This window comes from Vipera ursinii, assembly GCF_947247035.1.
Source record: "Vipera ursinii genome assembly, chromosome: 1".
NCBI classification, from domain to species: Eukaryota; Metazoa; Chordata; class Lepidosauria; order Squamata; family Viperidae; genus Vipera; species Vipera ursinii.
The window spans coordinates 257,691,559-257,713,596 of NC_139512.1; the positions used below are offsets into that span (position 1 = coordinate 257,691,559).

A 22,038-nucleotide genomic window follows, 5' to 3' on the forward strand; every position below is an offset into this window, starting at 1 on the left:
GTAGCATATGGATATTTATGATTGTTCTTTGTTTTTATACCCTGTACTTAGCTCTGGGAAGTCGGGGGGGGGGGGGAGGGGGGAAAGGGGGGGAGGGGTAGGGAGGGATAGGTAGGGGAGGGGGAGGGGGGATTGTTAAAGATAAAATGTATTTTAAAACTTTTCAATAAAAAAAACCAGGGGTCTTCAAACTTGGCCCTTTTATGACTTGTGGACTTCAACTCCCAGCTTTGCTGGCTGAGGAATTCTGGGAGTTGAAGTCCACAAGTCATAAAAGGGCCAAGTTTGAAGACCCCTGCTTTATAACGTCACCTGCACAGCGACCAGACGCGAAGGGAGATCGACCGGCCACGCGGCGAACGAGAAGACAACAGATCCTTTTCCCACAAGGACCCAGAGGGAGGGGCCGGAGCCTAGGCTCCGCCCCTTCCCGAGATCCAATCAGAAGAGCGGTGCTTCTTGCTTTCTTCCTTCCTCGCTTCCTTTGCCCGCGGGTGGGAGGTTGGTAGCCAGAGGGAGACGCTGCTCGTCTGGCTTGGGATGATACGAGGCGTCTCTTCGGGGACGTCGCGTCCTTCGAAGAAAGAAAGGGCGGCTGCGGCGCATCAAGCTTTTTTTTCCCCAGCCGGGCGCGGGAGGAAGTTTTGAAAAGGGCTGGGAGAAGCAAAGCGAGCGGGGCCAGCAGGTCCGGGGACTAGATGGGGTGCAGTCGGGAGCTGAGCGTCCTCCTGCTGCTGCCCGCTTTGTTATCCTGGAGCTCGCCGGCGAAGCTCGGTGAGTCGGCCTGCCTGCTAGGCTGCACGTTGGGGTAGGAAGGTTGAGTGGAGCGAGGAGGGGGGGGAGGGGGGGGTGAGAGCCTGGAGGTGGATGGACGCCCGCGGAGAGGCACGGTTCTCACGTGCTGACTCTCTCTGGACCGAGCGGACGAGCCCTTTCTTTGCGTGCCAGATTTTCTCCCCTTTCGAGCGAAGCTCTTTTCCACCCGGAGGTCGTAAGAGTGCTCGTTTCTAGAGGTGTTCGAAACCTTCAAGCTTGCCTTTTATCCCGGTGCATCTTCAAAAACGTTGGCATTAAAAAAACGGGCTGGGCTGTTTTTGTTACGCTGAACAGACTTCTTCTTCTCTTTAAAAACCTGGAATCCGAGGCGCAACCAAAGGCTAGAAGTTGTTGATTGAAATAATCTGCCCGAGTTAAGACTTGTGGTACTCCGATATTGTCTGTCGTTTTTATCCTGTAGTAGTTCTTTTTACCTGCTTTCAATTTCAGCGATTGTTAACAACAACAACAACAAAAAACCTGAGTTGTGTCTATTTTGCAAATGGATAACTTTCCCGATCCACTCTTTGACCTTAAGCATTCTGGAAGTAGAGGGTTTTTTTTGTTTGTTTGTTTGTTTTAAAGAGCCTTGGATTCTCCAATGTGATATAGAGGGTTCTTCTGGCATGTACATCTGAATCCTTCATTACTATCATCTGGTTTGCAGGGTATCTTGGTATATTAGAGATGGGCACATGTATTGCTCAGAAGTGAGGTAGCCATATTGAGAACTGTGGGCTTGTCCTGCCTAATAAATTCCTACCTTTTCACATGGAGTAGAAAAATCAGAATCAGGATTCAGTTTCTAATTTTTGGAATACCTGCACGGTCACGGAAAGGGTAAGAGATTCCACCTGATTGCAAAAAGAGACCTGCACATTTACAGTTTCTTTTCCATTCTTCCCGAGCAATGTGGAGAAAGCTGTGAGTGGAATGAATGGAGTTAGCACATTCACATTTATGAATGCCTGAATAAGGCTGTGGGCCATGCTGGGATAAGATTCTGATGGGTCTCACTCCAACATGTGTACCTAAGGTTTGATAAATGTTGTGTTGAAATGAAATATTACACTGATAATATTGACACTGGTTAATTGAAGTACATGTTACCAAACACCTTTTTATCCTGTAGAAGCTGGGTCTTGTCTGAGGAAAAAATCATCTGCAAATCCCAGAAATCACACTTAACCTTTAAAAAGCATGGTGTGTGAAATGTATCTTTTTAAGGTGTTAGGAATTTGTGGCTTTAATTCCTCTAGCATACCTTTCAGGTTTTCTCTGCAAAATTAAATCTCAGAGTGATTGTGGACCTGTTTTAAGCAACATGCTTTATGATTAGCAAATGGGTGGTCATATTCTTAATTATTAGCTGCTTGCTTTTCAACTTCAAACTAGTTTTTCTACAGCATAGTCTCAAAAAGAACCCCCCACTGTGTACTAGGATGTACCCTTGATTTGCTTTCTTTTTTAAGGAATAAATCCTTCAGTATTTATTTTGTTCAGGTGAACTTTGCTATTTGTAACCTTGTGGGAATTTCAGCTATCAGAACAATCAGTTGTAACTGAGAAATAGATAATGGGTGAATACATGTTACCACATGCGAATGGTTCCTTTAAAATTATACTGTGCAAATGCAGTGTTCTAAAATTGCTGACTTTTTGACATACAGTATGGTTCTTACTTCCTCTGAAGTTTTAAACTTCCACAAGACTGCCTTAATACAGTATTCTGTTAATTAAGAAGACTAAAAATACCCAGTTGCTGTAGTTAAACAAAAATATTGAAAGATATGAGTAGATCTCGCAGAGGATGGCCAAATACAGCAGTGGTCCTCAATCTTTTCTTCCCCGTGACCCCCTTTAAATACCTTTTGTAGCCATGGACCATGGTGACAGACCCCCAAGGCTTAACTCGTTGTGATTTAAATCACAACATTTCTTCAAGCTTTCCTGGACCCTCTTTGATGACATTGTGTCCCCTCCAGGAGTCTGTGGACCGACCACAGGTTGAGAATCACTGTTCTACAGCAATTTAAAAGGGGGAAGATTCTTTCGTTTGAACTTTGGTTTGTCTAATAAGCTAGAAAACATGGCTTTGCAAATAGAACCTTGAGTTATACTGTATTAGTTGATTTGAGTGCTTTATATTGTTTGACCCCGTTAATTCATGACAGGTTTATCTGTTTATCTAGTTATAAGATTGTAAAAGGAACTACTTTGAGGGGGAAAGGGGGAAAATACAAAATCCATAGTTTGGTCAACATATTCATTAGAATTTATAACTGTAGTTTTCTAAAACAAAAGGTGGTGGTGGAGAATAGTAAGGTTCCGAATTCTCAAGAAGATAATACACAAAATAGGAGATAGGAGAAAAAGTGTGTTTAAGGAAATAGGACAACAGTTCTGATAAAGAAGCCTGCAATTTAAATGGAGAATTTTGCAAAGTGCATTAGTCACTGAGTATTGCAAGTATCTGATTGTATCTAGTGCAGTAAAGAAGTAATACATACAGTTTCTTAAAACCCTTGAAGATCAGCTATACCTTAGACCTGTTTTTCACTTTGGGCAAAACTAAGCATTAATAAAAAATATTTTATTTGTTATACCTTTTAAAAAGCCCAAGAATGAGTGCTGAGAGATCAGTTGTTTCAAACTTATATTAGTAGGTAACTGTAGGCAAATCAGTGCTTGTATCTCAGCTTCTTTCCCATCAGCATTACAATACAAAACTGCCCATCATACGGGATTGTTATAAAGAGTAAGTCAGATAATGTGACATTATACCTTGTATTAAAAATAGATAACTGCCAACCTTTTCCTGATGTGTGGCTTGAACTAAAATGGAGAATTAGGCTGATGAGCAAAGATTCTCTCTTATTGTTTGTGCATATTATGTAAAACAGTAGTCAAAGAGAGTTAATTATTAGCCAGTAAAACAGAAGAACATAAAACCATAGAATTCAAGAGTTGGCAGGGACCCTGAGCATCATCAAGTCAAATTCTCCTCAGTGTGCAGAAAAATAAATTCATGAGGGGTGGTGTCCAACCTCTTCTTTTAAAAAATCGGCAGATGGTCGACCCAGAACTATTCCACTGTTATACAGGTAGTCCTCGACTTTCAACAGTCCGTTAATTGACTGTTCAGAGTTAACAGTACTGAAAAAAGTGACTTATAACCAGTTTTTACACTTATGACCATTGTAGCATCCCCATGGTAATTAATGGTTGCAGCGTCCCAGGGTGGTTACGTGGTCCCCTTTTGCGACCTTCTGACAAGCAGAGTCAGTGGAGAAACCAGATTTACTTAACAGTTTGACTAACTTAACAACTGTAGTGATTCACTTAATAACTCTGGCAAGAAACATCGTAAAATCGGACAAACTCAATTAACAAATGTTTCACTTAGGAACAGAAATTTTGGGCTCAATTGTGGTCATAGGTTGAGGACTACCACAGGTTATATGTTATACAGAATGATTTATTTCTAAGGTTTGTCAGCAAGGATTTAATGCACAGTGGTTGATTAGTATACTAATTATGTTTATTTCATAATTATCTGTAATTTAGAAAATTATTCTTGTTTTTTTATATTATTCTTACAAGGAGTAGAAGGCAAGCCACTGTAGGAATCCAACCAGGGTGAGAATTAACATTTTAACTTTAAGTGATCCTTCTTGAATTTCAAATATATTAAAAACTGCTTCAGCTTCTTCTGTCTTACTGTGGCTGAATGCTTTTAGAAAAAGTAAAAATGGTGCAGTGTGTCATATTATCTTGAGTAGCATCCCAAAAATAAAATTTAAGAAAAATATCATTATCATTGCTTTACTGGAGATACAGCTGAAAAGATTACATTTTAGCTTGTAAAACTTAATAAGGTGATGATTGGGTTCACATATTGCACTGAGACAAGCATGTCAAACTGCCGGCCCGCAGGCCGGATGCATCACACCGAAACAACGCCCACCCCATTGCCGGCAATGGGGAAAAAGTCACGATACATCGCACGACGTCACGTGACGTTGCAAGTTTGACATACCTGCACTAAGACATAATTTGTTTAACCCATCACTTATTAAATATAGTTGGATTTGTCTAATATGCTAAAGTGGCTAAACCATAAACTTTTGTTTGCAAACTGTAGTTGTTGTACAAGATAGCAAGCCAAAATTTGGCATAAGAGCCACGGTGGCACAGTGATTAGACTGCAGTATTGCAGGCTAGCTGCCCATAGCCAGGAGTTTGATCCTGACCGGTTCAAGATTGAGTCAGCCTTCCATCCTTTCGAGGTCGGTAAAATGAGGACCAGATTGTTGGGGACAATATGCTGACCTGGTAAACTGTTTAGATAGGGCTGTAAAGCACTGTGAAGTGGTATATATGTCTACGCCCTATTGCAATGTGTGTTCGTTTTTTCAAATTGTGCTGTATGAATCAAATAACCTTTTTTCAAAAGCCTTAGTATTCAGCTGGGTACAAAAAAGAGAACTTCAGACAAGCAGAGAATGCCAATTTTTATCCAATGTGTCCTTTAGAACCAGCCATATTACCATGGGATGTGACTATCAAGAGACCACTCCTGCAAGAATACAACCATTGATCAAATAGAGATTGTTACCTCCAGATATCGGATTGTTTGGGATATACAGTCCTGGTGTGCTAAACCGTAGCCTGGGTGCTAAACCATGGTTTAACAAGTTAGAAGAAGAAAGCAGGTCTTTCCTCTTTTCTTTTGCATGTTAATCTGTTTTATAACTGAAATAGAGAATTGTGGTTCAATATGACTTCACCTAAGAAGTTATGACACCTATGTGGAACACAAAGTGGAATGAACAATTTGCCTAAAATTAAATGTGTTTCAATACAGTAGATTTAACTCTATGGCAGCTGTGTATACTGTAGAATATACACAAGAACATTGTTCCATCAAATAATTCCCACCACTTTCCTGTGAAACGCAGTAAGCAGTTATTGTAAGAACAGTGGTTTCATAATTATTTTGGAAGCAAGCAAAAGTGCTTGTTGGAAATCTCTGGTCTTACTTAGTTTGGGCAGATATTCCTTCCCTTTCTGCGTTGGATAAAATTCAGACAAGGAAAGTTTACTTCTATTTAACTGTGCTGTGAAAAGAAAATGGGAGAGAGGTTCCAGCTAAGGAACAAAAGAGAAGAGTTAAGCCAGAAACAATGCCATTCCTGGAGACCTACTATTTCTTTTTCAGGAAAGAAAACTGGAGCTGTTTTCTGGGTGGCGGAAATCTGCTTGAGAATTTAACTCCTTTTAGCTTAGTTAATATGGAAGCCAAACCTGCTTCTCAACTGAAAAACTAGTGATGCATTCAAGCTTCAGTAAACTACGCCCACTTCCTATGAAATGCTGAAAATCTTCTTTTCTGTCATTCCATTAATTGAAGAAGACAAAACACAGATTCCTTGACATTAACAAGTGGGTATTGTACCTGTACAAATCAGAGTATTCAAAAGACTGATCAGTTTAATATAATATGAATATGGGGGATCACTGTCCAATTTAAATGATACTCAAACGTTTTCAGTTGAAGAAATGAGATCTAGTGAATGTTAGGCATATGGTGTTAGCCTACAATGTTGGGTTGAAAATATATTAACCATAATGCTATGTCTTTAAGTTGTTAATTGGCCAATGGGTGTGTAAGTGTTCTCATGGCCATAAGAGGAAGCTAGGAACGTAGCTTCTCTCTCTCTCTGAATTCACTGATCTCTACTGTTACTGTTTTTGCTCTGCTGTTGGTTTACTACTGTTGTAACTTGAACTGTGTATTGACCTCTGGACCGGTAAGAAGACTTTGTAGCTTGGACTGTTGCTATTGTTTATGACCTGGACTGTTTATTTTTTGACTGTGCATTTTTGTTCTTACACCACCTCAAAGTAAAATACTTTTCGTTTTTATAACTCAGTGTATTCTTGTGTGACTTTTACTGCTCTCAGTACCATTCCTTGTCTGTGCAACTCTTTGGTAGCACAAGGAGACCTCTGCACAACGAATTCCTTAACAGTGAATAAATTCTCTGTTCTCATATGGATCTTTTCTCAAAAACCTGGAATTGGTGGCAGCTGCTTGAAGGCATGACTGCATTGAGGCTCTCCCAAGCTCTGGATGTGGATGTGCCTGGCTAGGAAACACTTCTACCAGAACCAAGGAGAATATCTTTGGGACGTGCATGTGTCTGTCCAGCAGGCCTTAAAGCAACTCTGCCTATCTTTTAATCAGGTGTGGCTGCTTTCACATATTTCAGCAGCTCTGCATTTGAAACCTGGGGCTATTTTTTCTTGTTTGCCAGAGGAATCTTGATTTTCCCTTAATGTAAAGTAGCAAACTATGGATCATATATCTAGGTATATAGCAGTGGTAATACTTGCAAGCTCTCTCCCATTACTACCTCTGCCCAGAATAGCAACATTTTAGGTCGTATCTTCCAAACATATTTGAAATTTTGAGGAGTTGGATAGACAACAGATGGGTAAGGTTGTTCCCCATCATTCTGTCAAGTTTCTCATGATGCTTTCTAGCATCTCAGTGTAACTTGTCTTTTTTTCTAGGCTTCCGGGCATATTATTAAACAGAACACCACACTGTAGTCACCACCATTTTATTTTCCAAGAATACTCTGAAGTGTTCATGAGGACCATCAGCTTTGATAGAAAGATAGATCCTATACTTCCATGTGGGAAGCACCGAAGCACTTTCATGGTGAAAGGATCAGCTGGTGACAGCACCGTTGCCTGGGAGTTGATGGCTCCTTTCATGTCCCCTTTCATGTGCCCACTGAAGTGGTACCTATTTACTCGTATTGACACATTTTCAAACTGCTAGGTCGGCAGGAGCTGGAGCAAATGACAGGAGCTCACCCTGTCACATAGCAGTTTTGATAAAAATAGATGTTGTAAATCTATCGTAAAGCATTGATAGATTGAGCTGTGAAGAACATGCAGTGCAGGAGACCGGACTTTCTATAACGGGTCATGCTTGCTGGCATACATTTTTCTATATACAATAGTTCCTTGCTCTATACCCGTTTTTAATTTGCTTTAAATAATACATTATTTTGTGCTTTGTGGTCTTTTGCGCCAAGAGATTTGTCAAGAAATGCCATGGGATGGGTTAAAATATTACATTAAGCCAGGGGTGTCAAACTCAATTTCATTGAGGGCCGCATCAGCATTGCAGTTGCCCTCAGGGGGCCAGGTGGGTATGGTCTGGGTGGGCATGGCCTACTGGGTGGGCGTGGCTAGAGTGTGTATGGCCTACTGGGTGGGCATGGCCAGCTCTACATCGTTCGCATCAAGGGTGCGTATGGGGGCCTGGGCAGGAGTGGGACAGATCTGAGGGTCTCTGGCAGGAGGAGGGTCTCTGGGCCAGGGCCAAGGCAGTGGGGGCCATTCCCTCACTGTTTCCAGGATGGCTTCGCGGGCCACATGAAACCACTTCGTGGGCCGGATCTGGCCCCCGGGCCTTGTGTTTGACATGTCTGCATTAAGCCATTGTTCTAACTGTAGGTTAGCATATTTTCTGTGGCATATTTTGTTTGTTATATATTTTATATGATTTTCAATATTTCCTTTGTATTTTTACAGAGAAGTAGGGAATAGTAAATAATGTATAATACATAATATTTTGTAATAATAGTTGTTGCTGATTAGTTGTGATGTACATCGCATATCATTAGGACTACTAAATTTTTATGTCAACACTATGCCTATAAGTTACAAATAAAACCATTAGTTTGATGCTCAAATGTTGTGTCTTGCCTGCATTCTTGCCTAAAAAGCATATGATTTAATATTTATTAAAAGGCTTAAAATTAATAATTTCTACATTTTTATTCTTTTATTAAAAAACAATTAAGAGATTTTCATGGGCCCTGGGTATTATGCCTCTTGTGCCTAATGGGTAAATTGGTTCTAAGCACATTTTTTTCACTATTATTTTTGACAACAAAGAACATTTTTTCCATGCAAGTTTAATAACCCCTGAACTGATTCATACCTCCCTTTGTTTTTAAGAGATAATTGAGAACCTACTTGAAAAACAGATGTTCAAATCTAGGAGAATAGTAAGTGGGCAGTGATATTTTAAGAGCTGAATGTGTGGTGCATTGCAGCAGATAATATACCTATTATTTTCATCTTTCTTCAAATAGGTGATGGATGTGGTTCTGTAGTCATCTACCAAGACAGTGGAACTTTAACCTCCAAAAACTATCCTAGGACTTATCCCAATCATACTCTCTGTGAAAAGAAAATTCAGCTACCTCATGGAAAGCAACTGATATTAAAAATTGGAGACTTGGATATAGAATCCCAGAAATGTGAATCTAACTACCTTATCATCTACAATTCTACAACAGTGTACGGTATGTAAAGAGGTGATGGTACAACTGATTTGTTGGAAGGCATTTCCACAGTACTGTTGTCACTCCCTAAATTATCAGAATCATTTTCACGGAGGAGACCCATCCTCATCCTAACTGCCTGCTCCCAAGTTATTTGGATGAGCTGCCCAAAGCTCCCACATACTGACCAATAAGGGAGTATAAAATCAGCACTCTACCTTAATCTTTTCTCATCCTTATCTGCACTGTGTTTATTCAGGAATTTGATTTATTTTATTTTATTTTTAAAAAGCACCAATCACAGAGGGAGCTGTAGATATACAAGGACACTTTGATAGTCTGGTGGTTAATCAGCTACAAAGAATAAGGATGAGCCCAAAGATCAGTAATCACTCCCATCAGAGTGAGATGGGAGTTATCATTACCTAGTGCTTCACTTTTTCTTTTTCTTTTTTTTAAAAAAGCAGCTGAAATGCACAACTGAATATTCGTTCTGTGTTAGACTTATGGCACCTAAAAGCAATAGCACAAGTTAGCTGATGCAAGAAAGGATGATTAAAGTGTTTAGAAAAAAGGGTGTGTAGATATGGTACAAAAAATAGTGCCCAGGTCATCACAGTGATTCAATTGGCCACTCTAGGCCTAATTCTGTAAAAAAAGGTGGAAGACAGGATTTATGAATCCATTTAGAGCTGATGCACACCACATATAGAGTCATGGCCAAAATTGTTGGCACCCCAGAAATTTTTCAAGAAAATCAAGTATTTCTCACAGAAAAGTATTGCAGGAACACATGTTTTGCTATACACAGGTTTATTCCCTTTGTGTGTATTGGAACACAACAAAAAAAGGGAGGAAAAAAAGCAAATTGGACATAATGTCAAACAAACTCCAAAAATGGGCTGGACAAAATTATTGGCACCCTTAACTTAATATTTGGTTGCACACCCTTTGGAAAAAATAACTGAAATCAGTCACTTCCTATAACCATCAATAAGCTTCTTACACCTCTCACCCGGAATTTTGGACCACTCTTCCTTTGCAAACTGCTCCAGGTCTCTTATTGGAAGGGCACCTTTTCCCAACAGCAATTTTAAGATCTCTCCACAGGTGTTCAATGGGATTCAGATCTGGACTCATTGCTGGCCACTTCAGAACTCTCCAGCGCTTTCTTGCCATCCATTTCTGGGTGCTTTTTGACGTATGTTTGGGATCATTGTCCTGCTAGAAGACCCAAGATCTCGGATGCAAACCCAGCTTTCTGACACTGGGCTCTACAGTGCGACCCAAAATCCTTTGGTAATCCTCAGATTTCATGATGCCTTGCACACATTCAAGGCACCCAGTGCCAGAGGCAGCAAAACAACCCCAAAACATCATTGAACCTCCACGATATTTCACTGTAGGTACTGTGTTCTTTTCTTTGTAGGCCTCATTTCGTTTTCGGTAAACAGTAGAATGATGTGCGTTACCAAAAAGCTCTATCTTGGTCTCATCTGTCCACAAGACATTTTCCCAGAAGTATTTTGGCTTACTCAAGTACATTTTGGCAAACTGTAATCTTGCTTTTTTATGTCTCTGTGTCAGCAGTGGGGTCCTCCTGGGTCTCCTGCCATAGCGTTTCATTTAAATGTCGACGGATAGTTTGCGCTGACACTGATGCTCGCTGAGCCTGCAGGACAGCTTGCATTCCTTTGGAACTTGTTTGGGGCTGCTTATCCACCATCCGGACTATCCTGCGTTGCAACCTTTCATCAATTTTTCTCTTCTGTCCATGACCAGGGAGATTCGCTACAGTGCCATGCGTCGCAAACTTCTTGATAATGTTGCACACTGTGGACAAAGGCATATCTAGATCTCTGGAGATGGACTTGTAACCTTGAGATTGTTGATATTTGTCCACAATTTTGGTTCTCAAGTCCTCAGACAGTTCTCTTCTCCTCTTTCTGTTGTCCATGCTTAGCGTGGCACACACAGACACACAATGAAAAGACTAAGTGAACTTCTCTCCTTTTTATCTGCTTTCAGGTGTGATTTTTATATTGCCCACACCTGTTACTTGCCCCAGGTGAGTTTAAAGGAGCATCACATGCTTTAAACAATCTTGTTTACCCACAATTTTGAAAGGGTGCCAATAATTTTGTCTGGCCGATTTTTGGAGTTTTGTTTGACATTATGTCCAATTTTCTTTTTTCCCCTCCCTTTTTTGTTGTGTTTCAATACACACAAAGGGAATAAACCTGTGTATAGCAAAACATGTGTTCCTGCAATACTTTTCTGTGAGAAATACTTGATTTTCTGGAAAAATTTCTGGGGTGCCAACAATTTCTGCCATGACTGTATATACTTGTAGAAATGATGTAACAGCCAATAAAACAAAGCTTCTTGGATGAGAAGCCAAACGTCTTCAGAGAAAAACAAGAAAGTCCAGTTGCCTCCTGAAAAAGCAACTTTGGGGAAATCCAATAAAATAGAACTGATGACTAGTCTAGTCTGAAAATGTGATAATCTAGGAAAATAGGCAGTAGATCTTTACTCTGATATGACTAAATAGTGCTCATTTTACCATGACCTTAAGGCGTAACCCTTTTCCAAGTTGTGTTGTTTTTCTTTACATAAACTACCATACAGTGATTAGTATAACAATACAAGAGTGTGCAGTTTTATTCTAATCTGTCAGTTATGAGAACTTGTGAATAGTCAGTCCTAAACAGGCTTCCCAGAGAGCAATTATGATGGAAAGTGGCTCTTATTTTTAAATAGATATGGTCAGATTTGTGTTATTAAATATTATAAAGAATAAAAGTTAGGAATCAGGCTGTCTTTTGAACCATAAAGGTGTTTTTATTTTCAATTAGCACTTGATGGCTAAAGAAAGATTGTGAGAATACCTGATTATAAAGAATCAAGTAGCCAAAATAGAGGATAACCTGACTTATATTATATGGAATATTGAAAAAAAATGGCGGAAGATTAGAATTTTAAGGTTACATTTTATATCATTCCTGCCTGACAGAGAAGGTGGGGGATACACTATAGAAGATCTGTTCAAATAGCTGTTTTTATGCAGTCTTGGATTCTGAGTGCTGTTTAAATCTTAATAATTATATATTTTAACACCATTGCTTTTCACCTTATAAAAAGACATAAATAGTTGTTTTTCTGTTTGATAGTAAAAATATACATTTTAATGAGGCAAATATTTCTCCTTAATAAATATGAAAATGCTGACATTTATATGGGATAATAGGCTTTTTAAATGAGGCGCTTGGAAAATAGACTTAGATACCATTGTGGTAAGTACAGAAAAAGAATTAGGGTGTTATTGCAGTACATAGAAGCACTCAAATGAATTATATATTGCGGAACTATATAACATTAAAATCATCCATTGGGCCATTTAATACAATACTGTCTCCCTTGGCAGTGATTCTCCAAGATCTTGAACAAAGGCTTTCTTCAAGTTTTGCTATCTGAGATTCATTTAAATAGAAAGATATGTCTAACTCTGGGACTTTATCGCATGTGCTTTAATGCAACATTTTAGTTCTCTTCAAAAATTCCTTTAGCAGGAGTTTGGGTTCTCTGAACTAAAGACGGTAACACTCTTCAATTTTCCTGGAATTAGACCTGTATTATTCACAAGCTTTATGCTGAATTATTGATAACTGTTTCTTTACCTTATACTTCTCTTTTACAGAATTGTGAAAAGTATTCTTGTTTGATCTGTTGATTCTAAATCTGAGACTTGGTTGACTTCTTTCGCAAGTGCAGGCATGTCTGATTTTTTTTGTGCAGAATTTATTTTACAGTATCTGGAATGCTGTATGTTTCCTAGCCTCAGACCAGTCAACCTTAGAATGAATCAGCAGTCTTAATTACTGTACACTTGAGGGCAAGACAGGTCGTTAGGAAATATAAGAGATACTAGAAGTGTATCTGTGGGAAAATGTCTGGAGACAAATTTAGTCTGAAAAAAAGGAATGGGGAAAATGTAACCTTTAAAACATAAAATAACCATTTCTTTCCATTCTATTTTTTTAAAGTACACATTAAGTATTGACTTCCAGATCATTTCCAGATTTATTTTTATTCATTGAACAAATCAATTTACAACCATAATAAAGCCCGGAATTACGATTGTAATTCATGGAATGTCATTATGGGATCACACCCAATTTTATGACCTTTTTTGCACCAAATGCTCAGTTATTAATTGAATGCCATAGTCATTAAATGAACCTGCTTCCTCTAAATCAAGGGTAGGCAAACTTGGCTCTTTTATGACTCGTGGACTTCAACTCCCAGAATGCCTGAGCTGGCTCAGGAATTCTGGGAGTTGAAGTCCACGAGTCATAAAAGAGCCACGTTTGCCTACCCCTGCTCTAAATGGAAATTTTTTTGCTGGAAAGCAGCAAAAAATGCCAAAACCCATTGTCACCTGACTGTGGGATACTGCAAGTGTGAGCTGGTTGACAAGTGGTCCATACATGATCATGTGATCATGGGGTAATGCAGCCATCAGAACTTTGAGAATGGGTCATCAGGAGTTCTGGAGTGGCCTGCCTAACTTTGAATGGTTGCTAAGTGAAGACTGCCTATATATATTGCACATATGCTGACTGGGAACTGATAAATCAAACCCTGGATGATTATGAAGGGACAGTCAAGCTGAGGTATTTCACTCTCTCCAATGTAATATTACCATTTTTGTGAAGAATCACGGCTGCATCTGAAAGCTTCCTCGGTCTGCTGTTTAATGCTCCAGAGACTTTTATAGCCAGTATTAGTTTCTCTTGAGGAGTTAATTGCAGTCCTTTCTGCCTTCAGTTGTTATATTTTTAAACCATAACAGTTATTTTTGTGGTAGAAATACCACCTAGAAGTATTAATAGTGAAAGGCTGGTAGAAATGGTTTCTAATGATATAAAACACTTTAGACTATAGCAAAACAAGCCGTGATTATGCTTCATCACATACCTCTTAACTCTTAAAGCAAGTAAGAACATTTAAAAGTGTGTGCTACACTTTTTGGTGGTCTGTAATTTAGGCCTTCTACTAACATATTTCAGACTTCCTCAAATCTGTCTTTTATTAAAATAAAAACTCTTAAGCAAGCATAATTACATCCTGCAATAGCTCTTTAGCCTTAAGGAATGTTTAAGGTCTTAGTAATTTAACAGGAGACAGGAGACAATAATTCCTAGGTGTGTGCAAAATGTTTTGAATTCAAACTTTTGAATTTGAAACATCCTGTTTTGAGTTTGAAACCCTCTTTTTTGGATGTGAACTTAGTTGTTGTGATCATTTTTGAGGATTTTACACTCAGAGTAAAAAGATTAAACCTTTAATCTTTGAATACTTTCTTTGTCCTTCAGGACATCAGATCTTACATTAAAGATAACTTTCTCTTCCAAATATTTCATGCAACTTTGAATTGATTTCCCACTGATATGTACATAGGTCTGGTCAACTTCCATGCTAAAATGAGGTCACATCTAAATGTTTCTGAAACATTTTGTTGTTAGTTTTATCTCCTAACTAACCTATCAACTTGACTCACAATCTTTATACCTACAGAATTCTCAATAAGTGAAACCTACAAAAACCTGAATTACTTGCTTTTGTGGACATTGTAATTCTCTTTAATGTTTATATATTATATAATAATACGTATGACTAGATCTAGAACACAAGTGTCAAACACATCACGTGACATGTCGCAACATATTGCGCCTTTTTTCGCATTGCCGAAGCTGGGGTGGGTGCGGCCTCTGCATGATGCAGCTGGCCTATGGGCCGGCAGTTTGACACCCCTGGAGTAGAATAATACTGTTTTACATCCTGCACATAATAATTATCTTTTACAATTTATAGATTGCTATTCACTCTCTTATTTTCTGCTATCACTAGATCTCCTATCTTTTTTCCCTAAATTTTTTCATTTTCATTTTTACAAATTATTTATATCTCCAAATTGTTTACTACTTTCAGTTGAGCATTTCCAATTGTTTTCACCTTGCTTTCTAACAAATATTTTATAATGCTTTGAGGAAAGTAATGCTGCATTAATTATTAAAAATTACAGTTAGATAAAATGGCAAACTAAGCCAGCAAAAGCATTTCCTAATTTTCTAAAGAGTTCAAATATAAAAAGTAACATCTTAAAATGTTTTAAATAATGAAATTGGTTCCATTATAATGCTCTATAGTTTGGATCTAAAAATGTTTAGTGCATTTATCTTCCCATGTAAAAAAATAAAATTGTTACTGAACTTTTAATAAACTATTTCTCAAGACAGAAGAAGAAAATAAGGAAAAGGATTACTGTTTTTGTTTTTCATAGAAATAACTAAATGTGAATATATATTTTGCAAATAGTGCTACATATATTAATGTATTTTAAAAATTTATATGGCTATCTTAAAACATGACGGACAGTTCACAGCAGTAATAAAACTACAAATCATAAAATCACAAAACTAAAACCAAGAACTAAAAAAATCATACATTATATGAATATATTTATTACATGTTTACATATTTATTTACATATTTATTACATTTATTATGTATGTAATTATCACACATACTGTGTTAAGACCTTAAATGACAATTGTCAGGTTTTGTTATTTACTGCTCTTTTAAGAAAGCTATACTTTCAAAACTACCGAATTCTGGTTACGTTACAGTACTTGAAACTAAAATAATCTGAAATGTTAATATTAGTGTTTCTTTTTTATTGAATGAAAGGTGGCAAGATTTTAGCTATTTTAACTAACTTCAAAGATTGCAAGTCAAATATGCACATAGTAAACTAAGTTCTATGGATTTGGTGGGGGGGTTGGGTGTTGTCTCTGTTGTATGGAGTAAGTCTCCAATTATACTTGTTCTGTTTTTAGGACCTTATTGTGGTAATGTGCCCATCCCAAAAGAAATAATCTTGGATTCTCGTGAAGTAACCATTCGCTTTGAGAGCAGGTCCCATATATCTGGTAGGGGTTTTCTCCTGTCCTTCACCAGCAGTGATCATCCAGGTAAAGTGGAAAACCTCAAATGAATATAGGTAGGAATTGAGATGAGCTGTCAAGGGAACAGTGACTACAAAACCAATTGGTCGCTGTTCTCATTCCTTAGTTTTGGGAAGCAAGAATAACCTCAATGCTAGTGACCTCTAATCACCGTCCCTTATTTGGCTGCCTGCTTGTCTTGCTTCTTATGGAAATGGGAAGGTGGCCAGACTGCAGCGAGAGTGCCTTTTTTGCTGGCATGCCAAGCATTCTGAACAGAAAGGAGAAGCAAGCAGAGGGAAATTGCCTTTCATCTGACTATTTCAGTACTAATGGTTGCAGTCAGAAATTGATACTGGAAAAATCTGTATGTTGGCATGAAAGAACTTGAATCTCTAGTCTGTTGCCAAGTTGTACATAAAAGTCTTATCTTTTCTTGTTCTTGATTTATGACGGAGCATGATAGTCTGACTGACTATCATACCAGGCATAAGACAGTTCTTGCTAAACTAGAATTTCACATATGTAAAATATGTAAATTCTGACAGCGTTCTAAACGATAACTCTTCCCTCAAGACGTATGTTAAATTGAAATTTTGCTGTAATTATTTTTTTTGGGGGGGGGAAAGTAGATCCAATTGAAGAAATCTACGTGAAGGATAGGGAAGGTAAAACAAAGGTTATGAATGGGGAACAAACGTTGCAGGGCCTCTGTGGCTCTTAATTCTTCTTAAATGACACTTTAGCTTTAACTGACTAAGTCTGTATGTATGGACTTACGAATATAAATTCACAAGTACTTGTATCTTCCAGATTGAGAAATAACTTTTACTTTGCACAGATATAATCACATGTCTGGAGAAAGGCAGCCACTACACAAAGCTGGAGTATAGGTACGTATAGGCTTAAGGGTTAGACTCTGGCTGTCAAGTTGCATCTTGCTTGTAACATGTTTATTGCTGTAACCAGATAATAGATATGACCATAAGCCAGGAACCCCACTGCCAACCACAGGAATGTGTTTGTCGGGAAATACTTGGAGGCATCTGCCTATGTGATTATCTACTTGATGCTTGTCTGAGTCTCAGGCAGTAAGGACTTCTTTGGGAAAACTTTACATTCCAAATGTAATGAAGGAATGCTGCAGCAGAACACTGCACCGTCCTAATATATAGTGACCTGTGATGCCAAAATAAGTCAGGACTGTGCTTTTGGTATTGAAGATGTCTGGCTCCTAACCACAAAAAGAAGTATCTCATGCAGTAGCTTGGAAGATCAAGGCACATAAAGCAAGAAATAGTTTCAGAAGATGGGCATCTTTTTTAGCTGGACTTGCTGCTGGCTAATGAGTCGAGGCATATGCGTGTGACCGTACTGTTATTCAGAGCATGCATGCTTTGTTCACACCCAGAAGAATTTTAGTAAGGATGAATGAGACCACAAAGCAGACTCTCAGGAGTGATCTCACTGGTTACTTTCCTCTTTTTCTTGTTGTTTTTTTTCAAACTCGTTGTTGTAACCCTCAGAAACCTCCAGTGTCTTTGATAGCTGCTGCTAGTGGACTCTGTGCTAAAGCAGCAGCATCTTGGAGAGTTGTCCACATCCGTAAAAGCTACAGAAGCAGTTTAACATACTCCAAATGCTAACAAGGTCTCACTAGCCATGTTGTAAAAGCTGGACCTGGGAGGGCAGGTAGAACTGTGACAATATGTAGTGGGTTATAAAACATCTCTTTGTACATAAGATCCAGCTCAAGTATGTCAGCAAGAAATAAACAATATACATTCGAGTTGCTGCTGTTGTGGGTGTTTCTGCTATTCCATAGAGCGTGTGAATCGACTGGAATTTTGAGGGGGAAGGCCTTGGTCTTGGTGTCATTTGTGTTTATGCCTATATTTATGAGTGTGTGTCCATACTGCACTTCATTACTAATCTCTACTTCAAATAATGAGCCCCACCCCTTTTTTTTCCCATGGCAGCAGATACTGTCCACCTGGTTGCAGAGATATAATAGGAGATATTTCTGGTAATATCATAGAAGGCTACAGAGATGTAAGTACCCCAACATAAGAGCAGATTGAGAAGAAAAAAGTAGCAGCACTGTTTTCTAGACGTTTTCGACTAATCAATAAAACATTTAACTTAGGTCAAAGCAGGTACAATAAATTATTATGCAACATGGAGCATATTAAGATCTGGAAATAGTGATATGAACAGAGGCAGATAATCTTGAAAAATCAGGCTTTTTACATAGGTGTCTCAGTGTTGCTCGCTGGAGCAAAGCAGCGCTTCAAATCTAAAAACAAGCTCTGCCCCATTGCCTCTAGTAGTTGATGCTTTGAGGCAGACCACTTCACGTGTTGTTTCGCTTGAGTGAAAATGTCTTCTGGCACATATGAACAGAACAGCCAGTAAGACAGTTGCCTCGCTACAACATTGCAGCTTCACTGTAAGGCATAGCAAAAGAGGTATTGCTTCACCCGAAGAGCTGCATTGATGGTCATGGAAAGATCAGTTGAAGCCACATGTATATTTAGGCTTTGCACACAGTTTGGAGGCACAGAGTGAATTATGTATGTTTTGATCTGGTCAATATAATGACTGGTTGTTCTTTTATTATTATTCTCATAATGTTCGCTTGTATGTATATTTATGTGGGTGTGTAGTTTCATTTAGATCAATTGCCAATTGATATAATCTTCACGCACCATTCCTTTTGATCCACTTTACATGTCAGGCTTAATGGACTCTTTTAGGCAATAATGCAATGTCCTCCTCCTCATTACAATTAGAGTATCTAAACTAAAGGACCCAAGCAGGTGGCAATATTCTTCTCCACCTGTATTTTGAGGAAGTGGCACTTAATGATTTCTGAGCAAGGAAAGATTGCTTGCATTGTAAAATATTAACCTCAGAACATATTTACCTAACAAGTCAAGTTGTTGCAATCTTTTCCCAAGTAATGCTGTCTCTTCTCCAGTTAAATAGATAATTTGCAGAGAAAGGGTACTTTCCTTTTCTGCTAGACTTGATTTTTGAAAGAGTGGCCTCTTTTGTTGGCTAGATGGATGTGAGTTATTTAAGTACTAAAATATAATCTTTGGTTTGTTTGTTTGTTAATTTGACTTTGTTACGCCAGACGTCCTTTTTGTGCAAATCTGCCATACACGCTGGAATCATTGCAGATGAAGTGGGTGGCCAGATCAATGTAGTTCAGTTGAAAGGAAAAAATCGGTATCAGGGTATCTTGGCCAATGGTATCCTTTCCCAAGAGTAAGTATTGTTTTGTATTTTGGCTTATGATATGCTTACTTAAAGGCAGGATATAGTAGTGTGCAGCATGTTTCCTTTTCTTTCAGAATTAAGTCATAATTAAACTAGAAAGCCTAAATAACCGTAATTTGATCTGCAACTAAAATTATGTCTGCGTATGCTATCCTTAACATAATGAGACATATAACTGTGTTCCCATTAAAAGTTGTTTCCCTTTTTTTTTTACGCAATTGGTCTGCACGTCCCTTAGCACGAGCAACTGAACCATATTTTCTAAAGTTAAATATTGTTCTGTTGTAATTAATACGGACTTCCCAGTTTGCTTGATGAATCGTTCAAAGAGAAAAGCCAATTGTGGGAATTAGCTTTGTTCAGTTATTAATTGAAGATATATGTGTCAAAACTCAGTGGTTGGTTGCTAAAATGTGATATTAGACTACTTCCTGAACTAAACAGCAAATAAAATGCATTTATTACTGGGGTCCTTCGCACAACCTCAACACTACAGTTAAATAATAATAGGCATCAGATCTGTCACCATTATTCAAAGTCATGGAAGGAGTTCATCCTTTGAAATAGAAGTGCTAACAATATCATACATAAAATAGCTTTGATTGGTTGGTTGATAAATATAGATGAATAATACACACAAAAACATATCTATAACAATAGATAGTTAACATGGTATCTTTTTTTGTTGACAGTGGATCTCTATCAAACAAGCGATTTATTTTTAACTCAAATGGTAAGGAGTGTTATTATTTTGCTTTTTTTGTTCAATGAAGCCTAACTATTTTAATTAGTACTTCAAAGCTGTTATCATTATAAATATTATTCAGATATTACTCAGAACTAAATCCACTAGCTTTGCTATCGAGTAGGCGTTTAGACAGGCTATCCTCAACTTACAACCATTCAACGACCATTCAAAATGATGATGGTGCTAAACAGAGTTATTACCTTTGTCTGAAGTTATGGCTGTTGCAACAGCCTCACTGTCACATAGTCAAGATTCAGGCGCTTGGCAATCTACCCATCCTTGTGATTGGCTGCAGGGGCATTGCAACTGCCCCTACCTATCTCTCTCCACCACCACCACCCCCACCATTTCACCAGTTCACTAGCACGCACGAAGCTGGCTTGGCACTTTTTCTCACCACTTACGTATGTGTTGTTCTGCAGCTGCTGACAAGGTACGCCCAGACAACACAAGACACAGCCTTCCTGTCAAGACTGCCTCATATCTTCCTGCAAGTGAGTCACCTTCTTGTAACGGTTCAAATTGCCTGATTTGAGGAAGGACCCTTTGAGACAATGGGGCCTGCTTGCAGGATGGCACGAGGTGACCTTGGGAGGAAAGCTGTGCCTCACATTGGCTGGGAGTATCTGTCAGCAGTTACTGAACAACATAAAAGGTAAGTAGACCTGGGTGTGATGGGTCAGGGAGAGGACCCAGGCTTCTTGGCTCATGGTAGGTTTTCAAGTGCCAGTGGGTGCTGGAGGTCTTCTACTCGAGACACCCAACGCTCCAGTTAACGATATGTGCAATCACTTAATGACAGCAGCTGGGAAGTCTTTGAGTGAAGCAGTAAGGTGGGTGTCTCATTTAACGACTGCTTTCCTCAGTGTCTAAAATTCCAGTCCCAATTGTGGTTGATAGTCAGTGACTACTTGTAACTTTATGTAGCTGAATTCTTTTACAGTGTGCTTGGGTTCAACACACTTTGAACACCAACTATTCTTTATTGCGTTGTTGATGATGCAACTTAGAATTAAGACTATTGCCAGAATAATACCATCTTTGGAAATCCAAACCTTCAATTTGGAATTTATCCAATTCTGCTAAATAATATGTTAGTGCTAAGTTCAGATGTTGGGTTCTGATTTGAGTAGAGCATTAAACATATCCAGGATAGATGTCCTACTGGTCAAAGCAAGTATTTTTATGAAACAGTGTGTAGAGTGAAAACAAAAATGCACATTCTTTTTATAATTGAAAGGTTGTGACAAAGCACTGAATTTAGGAGGTGGAGATGCTTTGAATATTCAGATGACTGCATCATCATCCTGGGATGAAATCAGTGAAGTTGGGGACTTAGTTGAGTGGTCTCCTCAGAAAGCTTGGCTTAAAGTTCCTGGACCATCTTGGGCAGCAAACCAGAGTAACCATCAACAGTGGCTGGAAATTGACTTGGGAGAGAAAACTAGAATTACAGGTCAGTTTGTAGGCTTTCTGCTCAGTACAGCAGCATATGCTTTTGACATGTGTCCCATGATGTCGTGTGCAGTTATGGTAAGTGTGGTCTTTGCATCATGAGGGCACAACCACTGCTTTTTCATTTTGAGTGTTGGATCCTGCAGATGCTTCTGAGTCAATTATTCATGGAATATAATAATTCCATAATTCAATGGTATGTTCAGACGGCATGGTAAGTTAGAGCTAAACAATTCTGGCTAGGTGTTGCTGCTTTGGGCTCAAACTTTCTCACTTGGTTCTGATGCAAATGAAAGTGGCTAAATAAACCTAAATCTCTGTGTCTTACAAGAAGAGCCCATGTTTGTGTACT

General features: G+C 38.6%; 1 protein-coding gene across 1 annotated transcript in view; it reads left to right on the plus strand.

Moving 5' to 3' along the window:
• Positions 1 to 495: 495 nt before the first annotated feature.
• The window catches only part of DCBLD1 (discoidin, CUB and LCCL domain containing 1), a 47,386-nt gene continuing 25,843 nt past the window's right edge, over positions 496 to 22,038 (plus strand). The window contains exons 1-8 of the mRNA XM_083355515.1: positions 496 to 774; positions 8,997 to 9,209; positions 16,091 to 16,225; positions 17,040 to 17,091; positions 18,178 to 18,250; positions 19,338 to 19,471; positions 20,176 to 20,216; positions 21,472 to 21,687. Coding sequence (XP_083211641.1) covers positions 699 to 774; positions 8,997 to 9,209; positions 16,091 to 16,225; positions 17,040 to 17,091; positions 18,178 to 18,250; positions 19,338 to 19,471; positions 20,176 to 20,216; positions 21,472 to 21,687 — 940 coding nt within the window. The 5' untranslated portion in view covers positions 496 to 698. The remainder of the gene's footprint in view (positions 775 to 8,996; positions 9,210 to 16,090; positions 16,226 to 17,039; positions 17,092 to 18,177; positions 18,251 to 19,337; positions 19,472 to 20,175; positions 20,217 to 21,471; positions 21,688 to 22,038) is intronic.